Here is a 19,494-nt window from a genome sequence, read left to right as displayed (position 1 = left end):
CAGGCCCAGAGAAGGAACTGTGTCTCACTATAAAGCTCCTCCCATGGGCGAGGCCATCTGAGGTGTGCTGGGGGTGGGGGGTTGGGAGGTTGCGGGGAGGATGGGGGCCTTGCTGACCAAGCTCATACTGCTCTTGACACTGAGAAATTTGCCCTGGGAAATCTGACATCAGAATATACCTAGAACTTGGCTTTTGTGCAAAATAGGACTTATTTGTGCTGGGCTTCTGCCTAGTCAAGTGCTTATTTTTTTTTCTTTTTAATTTAAATTCAAGTTAGTTAACAGAGAGGGTATTGTTGGTTTAAGTAGTAGAAGTTAGTGATTCGTCACTTACACCTAGTCCTCATCCCAGCAAGTGCCCTCCTTAATGCCCATCACACATTTAGTGAATCCTCTAACCCCCTATTTTTTCTTAGAAAGTCATCTCTTTGCTGGGATTGCCTCTGTCCTGGATAGTTAGTCACCGGTGTTTGCCGCTGGTTTTTGTTTTCAATACAGCTACCCCCAAATATTTGCAGCTGGGATGTTGTCTGGTGTATTCACCACAGGAATTATGACCCCTGGAGAACGGATCAAGTGCTTGTTACAGGTAAGGGATGGGATCTGGAGTTTGGGGGTTGTCATCTGGGGGGAGGTGGCTAGCTTTTTCCATTCAGTGCGCAATTTTGTGTGGATGTTTATGTCCTTTCACCCTTTATAAAGGCTTCAGATCAGGTGTGCAAAACAGTTTCAAGGTTTTCAGGAACATGGAAGCAATCGTAGTAGAATCGAGAACCAGGACAGTATAACAAACCAACCAAAATGTCACACCTGTGACGTGTCATTCCAGACTTATCCACTCTTATTAACAGCTGCTTCAGGAACTCTGAAAGGTAAGTCATGTCTGGTCAGAGGTGGAAGGGAGGCTGCTTCTGCCCATTGTATCTTACGTCTCTACAGTTGCCCAAATTCTCAGTGCAGCACTGACCTTGGAGTGCCTGGCCTTTCAGAGGCCAAGGATATGAACTGGCTGCCTGCCTTACCACACAGGGCTCCTTTTAAAACAAAAAAAAAGTTACTGCTATTTTCTTCTAATGGTTGAAGTAAATTAACACACCATTCTTGCTAGAAAATTTGGATAATGCAGAGAAGCACAAATCAAAAAATGTATTTCTCACCCATGATACCATCCCACTGAGGTAACCACTGTTAGGGTTTCTTTGTGAATTCTGATCTTTTTGGTAAACATGTATATTAAGAAATACTAACTTTTGAAATAAAATTGGGGTCATGTAATGCATTAGTTTTGTAATGTGCTTTTTTCATTTGATGTATCCTAATTTTTTGTGTGGTTATTTTTCTGAAGCATTGTGTTCTGTGTATTATTTCATTACATGGCTGTCATTTGCCCAATAATCCCTTATCTAGGGGCATGACAAATTATATATGATAGTGAAGATTTTGCTAAATAAGTGTTTGTGTGTGTACCTGATTATTTTCTTAGAGTAAACGTCCAGACTTGAAATTATTATGTTTAAAGGTGTATACTTTTTTTTAAACATTTATTTATTTATTTTAGGGAAAGAGCGAGGGGGAGGGACAAAGGGGGAGGGAGAGAGAATTCCAGGCAGACTCCATGTTGAGCATGGAGCCTGACATGGGGATCAATCTCATGACCTTGAGATTGTGACCTGAGCCAAAACCAATAGTTGGATGCTTAACTAACTGTGCCACCTGAGCACCCCTAAAGGTGTATACTTAAAAAAAAAAAAAAAGTGGGCTGCTGGGTGGCTCAGTGGGTTAAGCCTCTGCCTTCAGCTCAGGTCATGATCTCAGGGTCCTGGGATCGAGCCCCCCAAAGGGCTTTGTGCTCAGCAGAGAGCCAGCTTCCCCCTCTCTGCTGCCTCTCTGCCTGCTTGTGATCTCTCTCTCTGTCAAATAAATAAAATATTTTTAAAAAAGTGTGTGTTGGGGCACCTGGGTGTCTGCCTTTGACTCAGGTCACTATCCCAGGGTCCTGGGATCGAGCCCCACGTTGGGCTCCCTGCTCGGTGGAGAGCCTGCTTCTCCCTCTCTCATGCTTCTTCCTTTCTCTTTCCCCCTGCTTGTGTTCCCTCTCTTGCTGTGTCTCTCTCTGTCAAATAAATAAATAAAATCTTAAACAACAGCAACAAAAAAGTGTGTGTGTGTTTTAAAAGATTTTATTTATTTATTTGTCAGAGAGTGGGCACACACAGGGGGAGCAGCAGGCAGAGGTAGAAGCAGGCTCCCCGCTGAGCAAGGAGCCCCATGTGGGACTCTATCCAGGACCCCAGGATCATGACCTGAGCTGAAGGCAGACACTTAATGGACTGAGCCACTGACGCCTCCCTAAAAAAAAAGTTTTTAATACCTATTACCAAATGATCCCCCTATATCGGCCTGTCACTTTCTATTCCGTCAATAATAGAAGAGCAACCACTTACCAGCAAACTCTGCGTCATCTAATTTACAATCTCTGCCAGTGAAAAATTGGCATTGTTTTAAATTTTGATGCTTTTAAATGATGGTGAGGTTAATTATTTTGATGAATATTCATTGTATTTTTCCATTGTGAAGTTCCTCTTTGTGTTCTTTGCTCATTTGCTTTTTGACTTACAAAAGCTTTGTAATTGTTAATTACTTATTATATGTGGCAAGCCTGTTTCATGGTTTACATTTGTCATTTAAGTTTGTGTATTTTTTTTAGCTTTTAACAGTACAAGCTTTATTACAATTTGTATATTTTTTAAATTAAACTTTTTATTTTGAGACAATTTTAGATCTCTGGGCAGTTGTAAAAAATAATACAAAGGAAAAAATCACAATAATACAGAGAGATTGGGGTGCCTGGGTGGCTCAGTTGTTAAGCATCTGCCTTCAACTCAGGTTATGATCCCTGAGTCCTGGGATTGAGCCCCACATCAGGCTCCCTACTCAGCGGGAAGCCTGCTTCTCCCTCTTCTGCTCCCTGTGCTTCTGTTCCCTCTCTTGCTGTCTCTCTGTCAAATAAATAAATAAAATCTTTAAATAATAATAATAATACAGAGAGATCACATTTACCCTTTACCCAGTTTCCCCACATAGGTAACATCTGGTAAAACTGTGGTACAATATTACAACAATAATATTGATATTTATACAGAAAAGATACAGAACGTTTCCATCATGCCATGACCACATCCACTTCCTTTCTCTCACTCCAGTTCTTCACTACCCCAGCAACCACCAGTCTGTACTCTATTTCTGCCATTTTATAATGTCAAGAATGTTATACAGATAGAACTACACCTCAGTAAACTTACCAGGCAAACTTTTTTGGTTGCTTTTTTTTTTTTTAAAGCTTTTATTTATTTATCTGACAGAGATCACAAGTAGGCAGAGAGGCAGGCAGAGAGAGAGAGGAGGAAGCAGGCTCTCTGCTGAGCAGAGAGCCCAATGCGGGGCTCGATCCCAGGACCCTGGGATCATGACCTGAGCCAAAGGCAGAAGCTTAGCCCTCTGAGCCACCCAGGTGCCCCTTTGTTGTTTTTTTTTAACTCAACATAATTTTCTGGAGTTTCATTAGATTGTTTCATGTATGAATTGTTCATTTCTCTTTTAGTAGTCCACTGAAGGACATCTGGGTTGTTTCCAGCTTTTGACTATTAGGAATAAAGATGGTAAACATTCATGTTCAGAAGTTTTTCTTTTCTTTTCTGTTTAAGATTTTATTTATTTCTTTGAGAGGGAGAGAATGAGAGAGAGAGAGAGAGAGCACAAGATAGGGAAGGTCAGAGGGAGAAGCAGACTCCCTCCTGAGCAGGGAGCCCAATGCAAGACTTGATCCTGAGACTCCGGGATCATGACCTGAGCCTAAGGCAGTTGTTTAACCAACTGAGCCACTCAGGCGCCCCCAGAAGTTTTTCTAAGAAAATAAGTTTCATTTCTCTGGGATAAATGCCCAAGAGTACAAATTGTTGAGTCATATGGTAGCTGCATGTTTAGTTTTTAAAGGAACTGCCAAACTGTTGCTTAGTTTTTTATGTTTTATAGTCCTGCCAGCAATGAATGAGTGGTCCAGTTTCTCTGCATCCTCGCCAACATTTAGTGCTGTCACTATATTTCATTTTAGCCATCCTGATAGATGTGTAGTAATATCTCATTTTAATTTGTACTTACCTAACAGCTGAAGATGTTGAACATCTTTTCAATGCTTATTTGCTGTGTATCCTCTTAGGTGAAGTGTCTGTTCATGTTTTTGTCCGTTTTCTAATTGAATTTTTTTTATTATTGCATTTTGAGAGAGTCCTTTATTCTAGATACTTGTGGTTTGACATATACATGATTTGCAAATATTTTCTCCCAGTTTATAGTTTGTCTTTTCATCCTCTTTTTTTTTTTTTTTTTTTTTTTTTTTAGAGAGGGTCTTCTGGTTAAAACCGGAAAACCTGCTAGACAAATTCTAAAAGAGCTGTAACACTTGTCTTTTCATCCTCTTAACAGAGTCTCTTTCTCTCTCTCTCTTTTTTAAAGATTTTATTTATTTGACAGAGAGAGAGAGATCACAAGCAGGCAGAGAGGCAGGCAGAGAAAGAGGGGGAAGCAGGCTCCCTACTGAGCAGAGAGCCCAATGTGGGGCTTGATCCCAGGACCCTGAGATCATGACTTGAACCGAAGGAGGCTTTAACCTTCGGCTTTAACCCACTTTAGCCCACTGAGCCACCCAGATGCCCCAACAGAGTCTCTTTTTAAAAAGATTTTATTCATTTGTTTTATTTGAGAGAGAGAACGAGAGTGAGAGAGAGAGCGCGCATGTGCCTGAGCAAGGGGAGGGGTAGAGGGAGAAGGAGAAAGAATCCCAAGTAGACTCTGCACTGAGTGTGGAGCCCCATGTGGGGCTGGATCCTAAGATCCCAAGATCATGACCTGAGCTGAAGTCAGGTGCCCCCAAATTAAAATTGTTTGCTCAAAATACTCTCTTAAGGGGCATCTGGGTGGCTCAGCTGGTTAGGCGCCCAATTCTTGGTTTTGGCTCAGGTCGTGATTGTGAGGTGGTGACATCGAGCAGCCCTGCCCATTGTTGGACTCTGTGCTCAGTGGGAAGTCTGCTTGAGATTCTCTCCCTCTCCCTTTTCCCCTCCCCAATTCATGCTCTTTCTCTCCCTCAAATAAATAAATAACATTTTTTTAAAAAAGATTCTACTTATTTATTTGACAGAGAGAGGAGAGACACAGCGTGAGAGGAAACACAAGGTGGGAGGTGGGAGAGGGAGAAACAGGTTTCCCACCGAACAGGGAGCCCAATGCGGGACTCGATCCCAGCATCCTGGGATCATGACGAGAGCCAAAGGCAGACACTTAATGACTGAGCCACCCAGGTACCCCTCAAATAATAAATCTTAAAAAAAAGATCAGTTGGGCATATTTGTGTGCATAGTATTTGTTCTGTATTTTCTTTCATTGATTTATGCATTTATCCCTCCACTAATACTATAGGCTTGATTAATACAGGCATATACTAAGTCTTAAAATTCAGTAATCTGATCCCTCCAACTTTATTCTTTAAAAAAAACAAAACAAACTTGTTCTAGCTATTCTATTTCCTTTGTGTTTTCATATAAACTTTAGGATAATCTCGAAAATTAAGGGGCATCTGGGTGGCTCATTCGGTTAAGTGTTTGCCTTCAACTTGGGTCATGGTCCCTCCTGGGATTGAGTTCCATGTGGGGCTCCCAGGCAGGGAGTCTGCTTCTCCCTCTGCCTCTCCCTCCTGGCTTGTGCTAGCTCACTCACTCACTCTCTCTTTCAAATAAATAAAATCTTAAAAAAAATTATTTATTTATTTATTTGACAGAGAGAGAGGTCACAAGTAGGCAGAGAGGCAGACAGAGAGAGAGGGGAAGCAGGCTCCCACTGAGCAGAGAGCCCGATGTGGGGCATGATCCCAGGACCCTGGAACCATGACCTGAGCCGAAGGCAGAGGCTTTAACCCACTGAGCCACCCATGCGCCCCTCAAATAAATAAAATCTTAAAAAGAAAAAAAAGAAAATTGGGAAAAATCTTGCTAAGATTTATGTTAAATCTATAGGCCATTTTGGATGGAATTGACTCTTATTACTATGAGTCTTCCAATCCATGGACATAGTATATCTTTCCATTTATTTAGAACTTTAAATTTCTTTTATCAGCACTATGTAATTTTCAGCATATAAGTCCTGTACGTGTTTTCTTATATTAGTGCCTAAGTCTTCTTTCTTTTTTGACTTTGAAAAATTGCACTGTGAATGGTACTGTAATTATAATTTTGTTATCTAATGTTCATAGCTAGTTTATAGAAATACAGTTGATTTTTGTATGTTAATCTTATGTCCTGTGGCCTTCCTGAATCCCTTGTTAGTTCTAGGGTTTTTTTTGTGTGTGTGTTGTTTTTAATAGAATCAGTGAGATTTCTTTTTTTTTTTTTTAAGATTTTATTTATTTATTTGACAGACAGAGATCACAAGTAGGCAGAGAGGCAGGCAGAGATAGAGGGGGAAGCAGGCTCCCCGCTGAGCAGAGAGCCCGAGGTGGAGCTCTCAGTGAGATTTCTTATGTATAGTCATGTCATTTGCAAATAGGGAGTTTTATTTCCTCATTCCTGATCTGTTTAACCTTTATTTCCTTATTTCACTGGCTAGAACTTGCAGAACTGTGTTGAATAAGAATGACAAGAATGGACATTTTTGCCTTGTCCCCACTATTACAGAGAAGTATTTACTATTTCATTATTAAATATGTTAGATGTACTTTTTTTTAAATGCTCTTTATCAAGTTGAGAAGTTTACCTTCTGTTACTCTTTTTTTCTGAGAATTTTATCATGAATGGATATTGACTTTTGTCAGATACTTTTCTGCATTGATTGATGTAATCACAAAGTGGTTTTTCTTTAATCTGTTAACTTTGCATTATTGGAACCAACTCACCAACTTGAACATGTTGTATGATCTTTTTGTATATTGCTGAATTCAATTTACTTATGTTTTGTTAAATATTTTTACAACTATAGTCATGAAAGATTATTAGTCTGTCATTTTTTTCTATATTATTTTATCTGCTTTTGGTTTCAGGATGATACTGTTTTCTTAAAATGAATTAGGAAGTGTTTCCCCTTCTGTTTTTGGAGGGAGATTGTATAGAACTGGTGTTAATTCTTTAAACATTTGATAGAATTTTATAATGAAACTATCTAGGCTTAGGGATTTGGGGAGGAGTCTTAAAATTATGAATCCAATTTTCTTAATAGTTACAGGGCTATTCAAATTCCTTACTTCATGTTGGGCGAATTGTGATAGTTTATGTTTTTGTTTTTTCATCTATGTTGTCAAATTTGTCTGTGTAGAGTTGTTTGTAGTATTCCCTTATTATCCTTTTGAAGTCTACATGGTCTCTGGTGATATCTTCTGTTTTATTCCTGGTATGGTAATTTGTGATTTTCTCTTTCTTTTTTGTCAGCTTCATTAGAGGTTTGCTAATGTTTTTGATTCTTTCAAGAAAACAACTCTTTGTTTTATTGATTTCTTCAACTCTTTTTCTGTTTTCTATTATACTGGTTTCTGCTCATATCTTTTTTTTTTTTTCATATCTTTATAATTTCCTTCCTTTTGCTTGTTTTAGGTTTAGTTTGCTTTTCCTTTTGAAGGGCTTTTTAGGTGAGAGCTTAGATGATTGATTTGAGTCTTTTCCTCTTTTCTAATGTATGCAGTCAGTGTTAATGGCTTTCCTCTTAGCAGTGCTTTAGTTGTGTCTCACAAACACACACAGAGATAGATAGATAGATATCTATAGATAGAATCTTAGCTATCTATCTATCTATCTATCTCTGTGTGTGTATTTTTAAAAAATTCATTTACTTATTTAAGTAATCTCTGTACCCAGTGTAGAAGTCAGATTCACAACCCCGAGATCAGCATTTGCATGCTTTCCCATCTGAGCCAGCCAGGCACTTCTAACTTACGTATTAATTGCCTATCAGTTCAGTGTGTTTTCTAATTTCCTTTGAGACTTCCTTTTTGAATTATTTAGAAGAGTATTGTTTAATTTCCAAGTGTTGGAGATTATTGATTTCTAGTTTAAGCCCATTGTGATCAGAAGATATAACTCTGTATTATTTAAAATCTTTTAAAGTTCTTGAAGCTTGTTTTATGCCTGTGATCTATCCAGTCTGTTCCATGGTCACTTGATTTCTAATGTATGTGCATCAGAAGTGAGCACTTCATGGACACTTGGAAGGAATGTGTATTCTGCTCTCATTTGGTGGAGGGTTCTGTAAATGTCAGTTAGATCCTGTTGGTTGATGGTATTGAGTTCTTCTCTATCTTTGCTGGTTTTCAATCTTTTTGTTTTACCAGTTTGTTGACAGAGGGAGTTGAAATCTCCAAGTATAATTGCTGGTTTGTCTGTTTCTCCTTTTAGTGCTATCAGTTTTGTTGCATGTTATTTGTAGCTTTCTTGTTTGTTACATACACATTTTGGATTGCTGTGTCTTCTTGGTAGATTGACCCTTTTATCACTATATAATGTCTCTCATAGTATCATTATGCAACATCCTATAATTTTGGTTATTATGTTCTTGCTTCCATCCCTGATGTTTCAGGGTTCCTTCTTTCATTTTTCTGTGTAGAGAACTTCCTTTCACTATTTTTGGGGGGCAGATATTCTTTTGGGGTAGGTCTTCTTTTGGTGACAGATTCTTAGTTCTCCTTTATCTAAGAATGCCTGATTTCCCCTTTATTTCTTAAGTATATTTTTGCTAGACATAGGATTCTGGGTTGACAATTCTTTCTTTCAGTACTTGGAAGATACTGTGCCATTTCTTTCTATTGTCCCTAGTTTTGTGGTCTTTCTGATTGTTTAGATAAGGTGTCATTTTCCTCTAGCTGCTCTTTAGATTTTTTCTTTTTTTTTGATGGGAAGAAGGGCAGTGGCAGAGGGAAAGAGAGAATCTTAAGCGGGGCTTAATGCGGTGCTCGATCTCACAACCCTGAGATAACCTGAGCCAAAAATAAAAAGTCAGATGCTTAACTGACTGAGCTACCCAGGCACCCCAAGAATTTTTTCTGTATCTTTAGTTTTCAGAAGTTCATTTTTGATGTGTCATTGCATGCACTTACTTGGGTTTATTCTGTTTAGTATTTGCTCACCTTCTTGAATCTGTGTATATGTTTTGCCACATTGAGAAAGTTTTAGGAACCTTTTGGCAATGATTTCTTCAAGTACCTTTTCGGTCCTGTTGTCTTTTCTTCTCTCCTTCTGGGACCCTGAGGCCACAAAACTAGATTTTTTTGTTATAGTCACACAAGTCTTGAGGTTCTGTTCAATCTGTTTCGGTATGCTTTCTTCCTGTTGTTCAGACTGGGTATTTTCCATTGTTTTGTTTTCCAGTTGATTTTTTTTTCTCTCTTGCCTCTATTCTGCTCTTTTTTCTTTTTTAAAGATTTTATTTATTTATTTGAGAGAGGGAAAGAATGAGGAGGGTGGGGCAGAGGGAAAGGGAGAAGCAGACTTACTGCAGAGCAGGGAGCCGGAGGTGGGGCTCAATTCAGGGCTCAATCCCAGGACTCATAGATCATGACCTGAGCTGAAGGCAGGTGCTTGACCAACTGAGCCACCCAGGCGCACCTCTGTTCTGCTCCTGAGTGAGCCATCCATTGAGCTTTTTATTTTGGTTATATTTTTCTTTTTCCCTTTTCTTTTTCCAGTTGTATTTTTCAATTATATGGTTTCCATTTGGTTCTTCCTTACATCTTCTATTTCTGTGTTAAGACTTTGTTTGTTGTGCCTTTCCATATTTTCATTTGTTTCAAGCATGTTTATAATTACTTATCGAAGGATTTTTACCATGGCTGCTTTAAAATCTTTGTCAGATAAACAAACAAAAACCCAAAACCAAACAAATATTTGTCAGATAACAGTAACATCTCTGTTATCTGTTGCTTGTTTTTTTCCTTTCAGTTTGAGGTCTAGCTGGTTTGGAGTATGATGAGTGATTTTTTTTTTTTTTTAAAGATTTTATTTATTTATTTGACAGAGAGAGATCACAAGTAGGCAGAGAGGCAGGCAGAGAGAGAGAGAGTAGGAAGCAGGCTCCCCACTGAGCAGAGAGCCCGACGCGGAACTCGATCCCGGGACCCCGAGACCATGACCCGTGCCGAAGGCAGTGGCTTAACCCACTGAGCCACCCAGGTGCCCTGATGAGTGATTTTTCAATTGAAACCTGGTTATTTGCATGTTACGTAAATAACGTATTTTCTATTTTAGCTGGCTTTTTCCAGCAGGAAAGGAAAGAATGCTGCCTTGTTATTGCCAGGTGGAGATAGAAGTGTAGGTTCCCGACTTGGCTTCTGTTGGCACCTCAGGGTGGGGCACTTCTTTTTACTGCTGGGTGGGTGTGGGAGTTGCAGCATCTCCACTGACCCCATCCGATAGGAGGGTGCTGGTTACTGGCTGTCAGGGATGAAAGTCCTAGTTCCCTACCTGGCCTTCTCCGACTCCACCCTGACAGCATGTTGGGTTCCTTGTTAGAGCCCTGCAAGGGTGGAAGTCCAAGTTCCCCACTTGGTGTTTGCTGGTGTGGTTTTGTTTTATGGTGTATGGCTAGAGTTGAGTGTTTATTGTCTAAAACTTTCTTATCTTTCTAAGCTGACCCTTTCTTGGTTCTTCGTCTAGAGAACACAGGCTTTTGTTGGGGCTCTTTCTGGTCTATGCTTGTTCGTATTCCTGGATTGCCAGTTTCCTCAGCCCCAGATCTGAGATATATCAGAAAGAAAATCCAAGGAACTTACCACCAAGTCATTCCTCAAGTTCAGAGTCTCCTAACCAGTCTCTCTTTTTCTTTGGACTTTCAGAGTCTTCTCATGTTTGCTTAAAAATAAAGTCTAGGGTTTTTGACAGCTCTTTCTGCCCATGGGTCCTGTCTCATCATCCTTTAATAAAACCACCTTTTTTTCACCCCCCCCCAAATTAAATAAAAATAACATCTGGAGTTTTTTGTTGCACTTCAGCAGAGAGAATTTATATTTCCAACTCAGGCTTTTCCTGAACTCCACACAAGTTTATCCAACATTTCCATTTGGATGCTAATAGGCACCTCAGTGTCATCATGTGCAAAAATGAGCTCCTAGTCTTCTCCAATAACTGCTCTGCCTACAACCTTCTCCACCTCAGTTGTGGCAACCATACTTCTAGTTGTTCAGCTCTAAATCACAGGAGTCATCCGAGATGCCTCTCTTTTCTCACCGTACATGTCCCATCTATTCAACAGTTAAGCTTGCTTTCAGTGTATGCCAAGTCTGTCCCTTCTCATCCCTCCATTTGCAGCCACATTGCTCCAGGTCACCTTCATCACAAAACAGGGAGAAGATTCTCACAATAAGACATCAATTCCATACCGATCCTCTTTGGCCCCCACGTCACCGTGAGTCAGCTCCAGTGTCCTCTGGTCACGTGGGTCTCCTTGCTGTTCCTCAGACATACCAGATTTACATGTGCCCAGATCATTGGGGGAAGTTATATTTTAAAAAGCCATTACTATATGATTGACATTGTCTTAAATTTATTATTTTTAGAAAAATTGAAGTCTTTCCAAGGAAAAACTTTCCTAATCAGAATGATGACTCTATTCATCTCTCTCTCTTTTTTTTTTATGTTCCTTGGAGTGCTTTAGTTTTATTTATGCAAATCCTATTACTGTTTGACGCACATATATTTTATTGCTATTTAGGATAGGATTCCTTCCGGCTCTCTGCTCGGCAGGGAGCCTGCTTCCCTTCCTCTCTCTCTGCCTGCCTCTCTGCCTATTTGTGATCTCTGTCCGTCAAATAAATAAATAAAATCTTAAAAAAAATAATATCTTTAGAATAGGATTCCTCCGCATTATTTTCAAATTGTTATTGCTGGTATGTAGGAAAATTATTGAACTTATATGTTTATTTCATGTTTCTCCTTGGAACTGTTAAAGTTTAACTCTTCACTTTTTTTTTTTTCAAGATTTTATTTATTCATTTGACAGACAGAGATCACAAGTAGGCAGGCAGAGAGAGAGAGAGAGAGAGAGGAAGAAGCAGGCTCTCCAATGAGCCGAGAGCCCGATGCAAGGCTCCATCCCAGGACCCTGAAATCATGATCTGAGCTGAAGGCAGAGGCCTTAACCCACTGAGCCACCCAGGCGCCCCTTAACTCTCCAGCTTTAATTATTCTTTGGTTGATGCCTCTGTGTGTTGTGATTCCTCTTGCATGGGGTTCTTTGTCTCAGATCTTTTCTGAAATTACCCCTGCCTGCCTTACTTAAGCTCTTGTGTCTTAGGCCCTGGATGCCAGAGACTGGTATGGAGGCCTCTCCTTGCTCCTCCCCCGGCTCTGCACAGGATCTGTGTCGTGGCACTTAGAGCTCTGAACAGCTCTTTCCTGTTCACCTTTCCTTGACCGAGCTTCCTGATCTCTGAGAGCTTGGGATGGATTTGGTGCTCAATGGATATTTGTTTTTTTTAAATTCTTTTTTTTTTTTTTTTAATATTTTATTTATTTGACAGACAGAGATCACACGTAGGCAGAGAGGCAGGCAGAGAGGGAGAGGAGGAAGCAGACTCCCCGCTAAGCAGAGAGCCCGATGCGGGGCTCGATCCCAGGACCCTGGGATCATGACCTGAGCCGAAGGCAGAGGCCTTAACCCACTGAGCCACCCAGGCGCCCCTCAATGGATATTTGTTGAAGGAATAAGTGAATGACCTTCCAACTGGCTTTATTGGGAATGCTCTTGTATTTGAGAGAATTCCTCCACATATTTTCCAGCTCCTCTGTTGACTTTTTTCTTGTGTGTGGATGCTTTGTGATATTTTCATTTAACCTTATTTCCCAGTGATTTCCACCAATATTCTATGTTCCAAATAACTAGCAGTTTGACAGGGCAGTCTTTCATTGGTCTAATAATGATCACTCCCACACTCACCTTGTAATCTGTAACCTGCTGAGCCTGTTGACTCTGATGTTGCTGCTACTGACTTGATGACTTTTTCCTTCCTCTCAGATTCAGGCTTCTTCGGGAGAAACCAAGTACAGTGGGGCCTTGGACTGTGCCAAGAAGCTATACCAGGAATCTGGGATCCGAGGCATCTACAAAGGGACAGTGCTCACCCTCATGCGAGGTAATCTTCTAGGTTCTCCACCTGAGGACACCTTGCAGGGGGAGCTCATCGGAGGAGGGCTTGCCACAGAGGGTCTTACCTGTATCCCTGGATACAGGTAATGCCTTGGCATTGTACAGGCTGCACTTCTGACTGGCATGGTGTGTCCTGTTTTTTGGGTAGTCTCATCCCTGGCCAGCATGGAGACAAATGAGGATAGGAGGACCTTCTGGCAGGCTGGCCCTCAAGGATGTAACTCAAGATAGTGCCAGTTACAGGGGAGTAGCTAGTAGATAGCAGTCATGGCTGGAGGGATGAGGGACAGTGGGGCTCTCCCTGGTTTCAAGAGGCATGTGCTGCTGGGGTGGCAGTCAGAGAGGCAGACACAGCCTCACCCCTGTCCTACTGTAGCTGTTTGGAGGAAAGCCAGAGGCTGGCTGTAGTTGTAACATGGAGTGGGCGTGTTCGTGGGGACCACTCAGAGGGGACTTTGAAGGTGAAGTGATGTTGCATGTGTTTGTGCTCATTCACAACAGTGCTTGCCCCAAAGCAGCATCTAATTAATGCAAAATGATTACTGCACATAGGAGGTGTGGCTGAGGAACTTCCCAAGAAACCTTGAAAGGGCCAGCACCAAGCTTGGCTCTTCTAAGTTCTAGAAATCCATGAGGATTTTATATTCTTTAATTCGCTTCTTTCTTGCCCCTAACAGATGTTCCAGCCAGTGGGATGTATTTCATGACATATGAGTGGCTGAAAAATATCTTGACACCAGAGGGAAAGAGGTGAGGAGAACAGAAGAATGCAGAGGCCACTTTGCTCCGTCATGGGTTTGTTGCCCTTTACTGTGAGTGGGTCTGAAGGCAGAGTGGGGCTTGCTTCTGGCTCCATGTCCACTTTCCTGTCCTTGCTGCTGAGACCAGCTAACACTGCTTACTCTGTACTTCACCTGCTGGAGCAAGTATATGAAACAAGTTCATGAAACCTCTCCAAGGAGTGGCAGCTACCATGTCACAGGAGCCCTGGCCTTGGACCTCCTCCCTCTGACCAGCCTCTCCCTCGGTGTAACTGCCCCATCCGCCAAGGGGGGGGATGGTTTGAATGCCTTGATCACAGCCTTTGTCTGACTGGGGCTGCGGTTGGTATTCTGCAGTGTCAGTGAGCTCAGTGTGCCTCGGATCCTGGTGGCTGGGGGCATCGCAGGGATCTTCAACTGGGCTGTGGCAATCCCCCCGGACGTGCTCAAGTCCCGCTTCCAGACTGGTTAGTGGAGGGTAGTGGGGTGGATGGGGGTGGACTGGGTACCAGAACTGGCTGCCCCTGGGGTGCAGAGCTCTTAGGGCCCTGGAGATACTCTCCACAGCAGCACCCAGCAGCTCTCTGACCAACATTTTCCCTTACAGTCATTTGTGTCCTAGGAACCCTAGATTCATTTCCTTTTGGCCAGAACACAAAATAAGTGAGATAAGCAGTCAGATCAACTCTGCTGCCTTCCCATGAGCAGAAGGACTCTTACGTGCTTCACTTTTCCTCTCCACTCCCTCAGCATCAGTAACCCAGACATTGTATGTTTATCCCAAGGTGAATGGTGTTGTCTGTGGACTGGTCCCAGATGACCTGGAGGGTATTCTCTTCCTGATGCGGTGACCCAGCAGGAAGACTTGATTATGGAACTGTTCCCGTGTAGGTTACTATAGGCAGGTCAGGAAACTTCCTAAAGCCTTAACAGTTGGATTCCACCCACAGCACCTCCTGGAAAATACCCTAATGGTTTCAGAGATGTACTGAGAGAGCTGATCCAGAACGAAGGAGTCACATCCTTGTATAAGGGGTTCAATGCAGTGATGATCCGAGCCTTTCCAGCCAATGCGGTGAGTGGAAAGCAGGGGCTAGCTTTCCCTTCAGGGCTTAGAGCAGGTTCCTAGGTCTAGATGGGCTGACTTTTTGCTTGTTCCAAGATTGGATTGGGGGCTCAGTTTTCCCCAAATCCCACCCTCAGCCAGAGCCTCTTTATTTGCTTCTTTTCCTGAAGCTTCAGTTGTTATCGTCTTTGGAATTCTTTGAGAGGAGGGGCTTTTTTTTTTTTTTAAGATTTTATTTATTCATTTGAGAGAAAGAAGAGAGCACAAACAGGGGGAGGGGCAAAAGGAGAAGGGGAAGCAGATTCCCTGCTGAGCTGGGAGCCTGGCATGGGGCTTGATCCCAGGATTTAGAGATCATAGCTGGAACCCAAGGCAGATGCTCAACAATCTGAGCCACTCAGGTGCCCCATGAGGGGAGGGGTTTTGATCTCCTGTCTTGGTCATCAGAAGTGGGTAGTATTGAGACATGGATTTTCTTCCCCTCACAGGAATATGAAAGCACAGCTTGATTCCCTGACCTGGGGTGGGAATGAAGTTGGGGAGGGGTTCTGATAAAGTCACAGAAGGGTTCTGGTCCTGACAGGGGCAGCCAAGCATGGTGCTGGGGTCTTTGTGATAGTTCCAACTTCTGCTAGCTTTTTCTTCCTTTTAACCCCTTCTCAGGCCTGTTTCCTTGGCTTTGAAGTTGCCATGAAGTTCCTTAATTGGGCCACTCCCAACTTATGAGGCTGAAGGCTGTTCAAGGCTTCTGGAAGATAGAAGCTATCACAGAGGAGAAGCCGTGGGCAGGACTAGGCAGTCCTGAAGGCAAAGGGAGGGGAATGGTGGGATCAGAACTCTGTACATGGACTTGTTGAGACCATTGCCTTAATGACATCCTCTACCTGGTATAACTTGGTGTGCCATTTTGAAACTTGAATTTACTCATGTCAGTTTAAGGGATCTCAAGAGGATTTGGAGGTGGAGTAAGTAGCTTCTAGACCAGATACCACCTATGGTCAGAGAGCTATCTACTGGTGGACTACAGGCCCTACTACACCCAAAATACTACTCAAGAAAGAGAATCTCAGCTTCTCACTAGAGACACTATGCATGTTTTCAACCAGCTGACCAAGAGTTGGTGTTGTCTTCGATCCCTACCCAGGAACACCCACGAGATTTCCAGGGTTATCACTTAATCCTGGCCTGCATATGGGGATGTGGACTTGAAGGCCACATCTCTCTGTCCAAGTAGACTGAGCAAATGTGCCTAGGGGCAGATAGCCTGTTAACAGGTTGAGTTTTTCTTTCTAATGCATGCAAGTAATCAAAGCTAAAAGTACAGTAGCCTAATTTCCCAGGAGTAGATGGAGAGCTTTCCCTCCTACACAGTGAGGAGGGTTTTGAATCAACAGTTCTAGCCTGCTGAGATAAGTGACAAAGCTTGGGGTGTAGGAAAGGCTCTTTTCACACACTCTTTTCTCATGAGAGCACCCTATTTTAACAGGAAACAATAAATATTGTTTCTAATTTTTGCATTGTGTGAAATTATTTCGATTCTGGGTCACTTCAGCAGGCAGCCTGTGGCTTTGGTGGAGGTTGTCAGGGATCTGGTATCCTTCTTGGTGGCTCCAGGCAGGGGATTTAGGAGGAGGAAGAGGAGGAAGTTTAGGCTAGCCCAGCCTTCCCTGACTGTCCTAGCAGCAACTGCCTGATGGGGAAGTGGGGGAGCTTGATTGCTAACTATTCCCATAGCCCTCAGTACAAGCCTGCAGCCCTTCCTTTCACTCTTTCACCTCTCTGCCCTGAGCTAACAGAGAGTTGATTGTTCTAAAAGCCAGAAGCAATCCTGACTTATCATGAGTTTGGGGGTCACTGTGATCTGATGTCACCAGCCGGGCTTTGTTAATTAGGCTATTGGTGATGCACAGGTACATCCAGGGGAGGTAAGGGAGCCCAGTTAATTTGTCCTTGTCTGGTGGCTGGCAAGGCTACCAGAGCTGGGCTTCTCTGGCATTGTCCCACCTGGCAGTCACAGTTAGAGTTCTGCTGGTACGTCCCACCTTGCAGCAGCTGCAGAGAGACCCTGGGACTTAGGCTTTAGTGCCATTACTTGAATAAGGGGATGAGGGGGAAGGACCCACCCCCATCTGAGAGTGGGCTTGGCCAGCCTGGCAGGAAGCTAAAGATTTGGGGGTTTAAGGAAGGACACTTTATTCCTGGGAAGATATTCTTGGATGACCAGAAAGGAATTATGGTCAAGCAAAAACAACAACAAATAACATTGTTCTGAGATGAAAATTATGTGCCCTCTGCTTAGGAAGATTAATTCAGTGTTATGCCTGCTCCCTAATGCTGCAGGATGTCTTTATTTAATCTCTCCCTGGTTTGGAGAAGGCCACATAAGTGTTTCTTGACGCTCTTGGCAGCACCCTGTCCTTGAGATAATCCTGCAACCTCAGCCTTTGCCTGAAAGCCCCTGTGAGTGCATTTGCATTCTAGCCAAATGACAGCCATTCCCATGGCTCAGGATCACTTTTACAGTCCTTGCGTCTGGCTATTTTGCCCTTTGAAACAGCTTCCATTTTAAAATGGAATGTTTCGTTTCCTTGATGTTAGTGGTGATAGATTCTTCTACTCCTTTGGTTGTTGGATAGGTGTTAAGTCAAATAGGGAAGCCCCAGGAGACGTATTTGTGAAGGGAGCAGAGCAGATGGTAAGTAAGTCCCTCCTGGCTGGCACTTCCTTTTTATGATGCACTTTGAAATGCCACCTGTTCCTGATATATCTCTGCTGTCCGTGATGGGGGTGAGGGTGGGGGTAGGGCTGGGGCCCTCCTCAACAATTTCTCTGTCACAGGCAGCATTTAGAAGCCAGACAGCAGGTGTTAAAACAACCAGCCGGTGATAACAGCCTCACCCAGGCACAAAGAAGAGTATAACTGGGTCAAAGGTGAGGGGCAGCGAGTGGAATGTTGCAACAAGCCTATTAGAAGCAACAGTAGTGCCATTTTCCTGTTGTAAGGTCATACCATCTCCACCTACAATTCTTTACCTACAGTTCTTTTGAGGCTGAAGCCCCTGTGCCCTTTCTAACCTTTCCATGGGTTTATTCTTTTTTTTAATTAAGATTTTTATTTATTTATTTGACAAGCAGAGATCACAAGTAGGCAGAGAGGCAGGCAGAGAGAGAGAGGGAAGCAGGCTCCCCGCTGAGCAGAGAGCCCGATGCGGGGTTTGATCCCAGGACCCTGGGATCATGACCTGAGCCGAAGGCAGAGGCTTTAACCCACTGAGCCACCCAGGCGCCCCTATTCTTATTACTTTATCTCCATGTAACTCGATGTTTAGTGGGCACACATTTTTACCCCACTTTTGGATGTGGAAGCCAATGCTCAGACCGGGTAAGCTGATCTGCCAAGATCATTGGCAGATCGATAATAGAGTGCAGATGACAGAGTTATGTCTGGGTGTTCACAGGCCTGAAGAAAGGGTTGTGATGCTATCAGAGGCTGTCCTGGGACTGCTTGGCCCAAGCTCCAGGAGGCATGTCTGCACTACAGGGTCAAAGCTGGGCCACTGGCCTGTGAGTGAGGCCACAGGTAGCAGAGAGTCCCAACAGGTACTGGGAAAGCCCCAGGACCAGGTGTTCCCTGAGGGCTCTCTTTTCTGCTTTCTCTGCTCTGGTGAGCATATAGGCCTGTGGCTCTCCAGCCAGCCTTTCCCTTGCTTCCCAAGGTCTGTTCTTTCCTTGAGGGGTCTCCGAGGCTGACCCAAGGTCCGCTGCAGAAACTGATACTTTCTTGGGACACAGTGTCCTGGGGAGAGGGTGACTCACAGGTGCAGAAACAGGTGGCCTGGGAATTAACTCCATCCTGGGGCATGGATGCTTGTTAAAATAGAGCAGACTTCCTGGACCAAAGGCAGTGGCCACATGAGGGAGGCATTATAGAGGCTGAGGGACAGCTTGGGTGATGACAGAGAAAACACAGCCCATTTCACCAAGCATTCCTGTCCCAGAGGCTCATAAACACTTCTGAGGCAAAAGAGAAACTGATGGTGGTAGATGCTAAATGAGCTGGGAAGACTGGACCAGAGGGGCTGGCATTCAGGGGTAGTCAGATCACCAACAGGTTCCAGGAGATAGGTAGGGGAGGGGAATGGCCTAGAGATCCCTTTTGGGCAGAGAAGAGGGAGGTGTTGCTGCTTGGGCTGAGTCCATTCCCCCACTCCCAGTATGCAGAGGGTATCAGAGGGCAGAAGGTATATACACTGGGAGGTCTGGGCCAAGAGCAGGCTCCCAGAGGAGTCTGGGGGGAGTTTGGGTGTTTCTCTTCCTCCTAGAAAGAAAAAAAAATGCGTTAAAATAATAAACCTATCAAGAGTACACGAAATCCACTGTTTCATTGGAAACAATAGTTGGTACCTTACCCATGTTCATTTTCACCAGACCCACTGCTGTCAGGCTAAACATGCGCCCCACCTGTGTTACTGTGATTACTAGTTGTAAACATCT

The 19,494-nt window shown here is 43.2% G+C and overlaps 1 protein-coding gene and 1 non-coding gene across 2 annotated transcripts in view; one reads left to right on the top strand and one right to left on the bottom strand.

The window, feature by feature from the left end:
- Positions 1 to 16,061, top strand: part of SLC25A20 (solute carrier family 25 member 20) — a 29,802-nt gene extending 13,741 nt beyond the window's left edge. Inside the window, exons 4-9 of the mRNA XM_032319088.1 lie at positions 499 to 589; positions 13,042 to 13,159; positions 13,851 to 13,923; positions 14,292 to 14,401; positions 14,885 to 15,009; positions 15,664 to 16,061. Coding sequence (XP_032174979.1) covers positions 499 to 589; positions 13,042 to 13,159; positions 13,851 to 13,923; positions 14,292 to 14,401; positions 14,885 to 15,009; positions 15,664 to 15,726 — 580 coding nt within the window. The 3' untranslated portion in view covers positions 15,727 to 16,061. The remainder of the gene's footprint in view (positions 1 to 498; positions 590 to 13,041; positions 13,160 to 13,850; positions 13,924 to 14,291; positions 14,402 to 14,884; positions 15,010 to 15,663) is intronic.
- Positions 4,400 to 4,461, bottom strand: LOC116581689. The gene has a single exon (XR_004282176.1). It is a non-coding gene; the product is annotated as a U7 small nuclear RNA (small nuclear RNA).
- Positions 16,062 to 19,494: the final 3,433 nt, after the last annotated feature.

The sequence above is a fragment of the Mustela erminea genome, chromosome 1 (assembly GCF_009829155.1).
Source record: "Mustela erminea isolate mMusErm1 chromosome 1, mMusErm1.Pri, whole genome shotgun sequence".
NCBI classification, from domain to species: Eukaryota; Metazoa; Chordata; class Mammalia; order Carnivora; family Mustelidae; genus Mustela; species Mustela erminea.
Note: the sequence above shows the minus strand (reverse complement) of the source record. Positions and strands in the feature narration are given on the sequence as shown.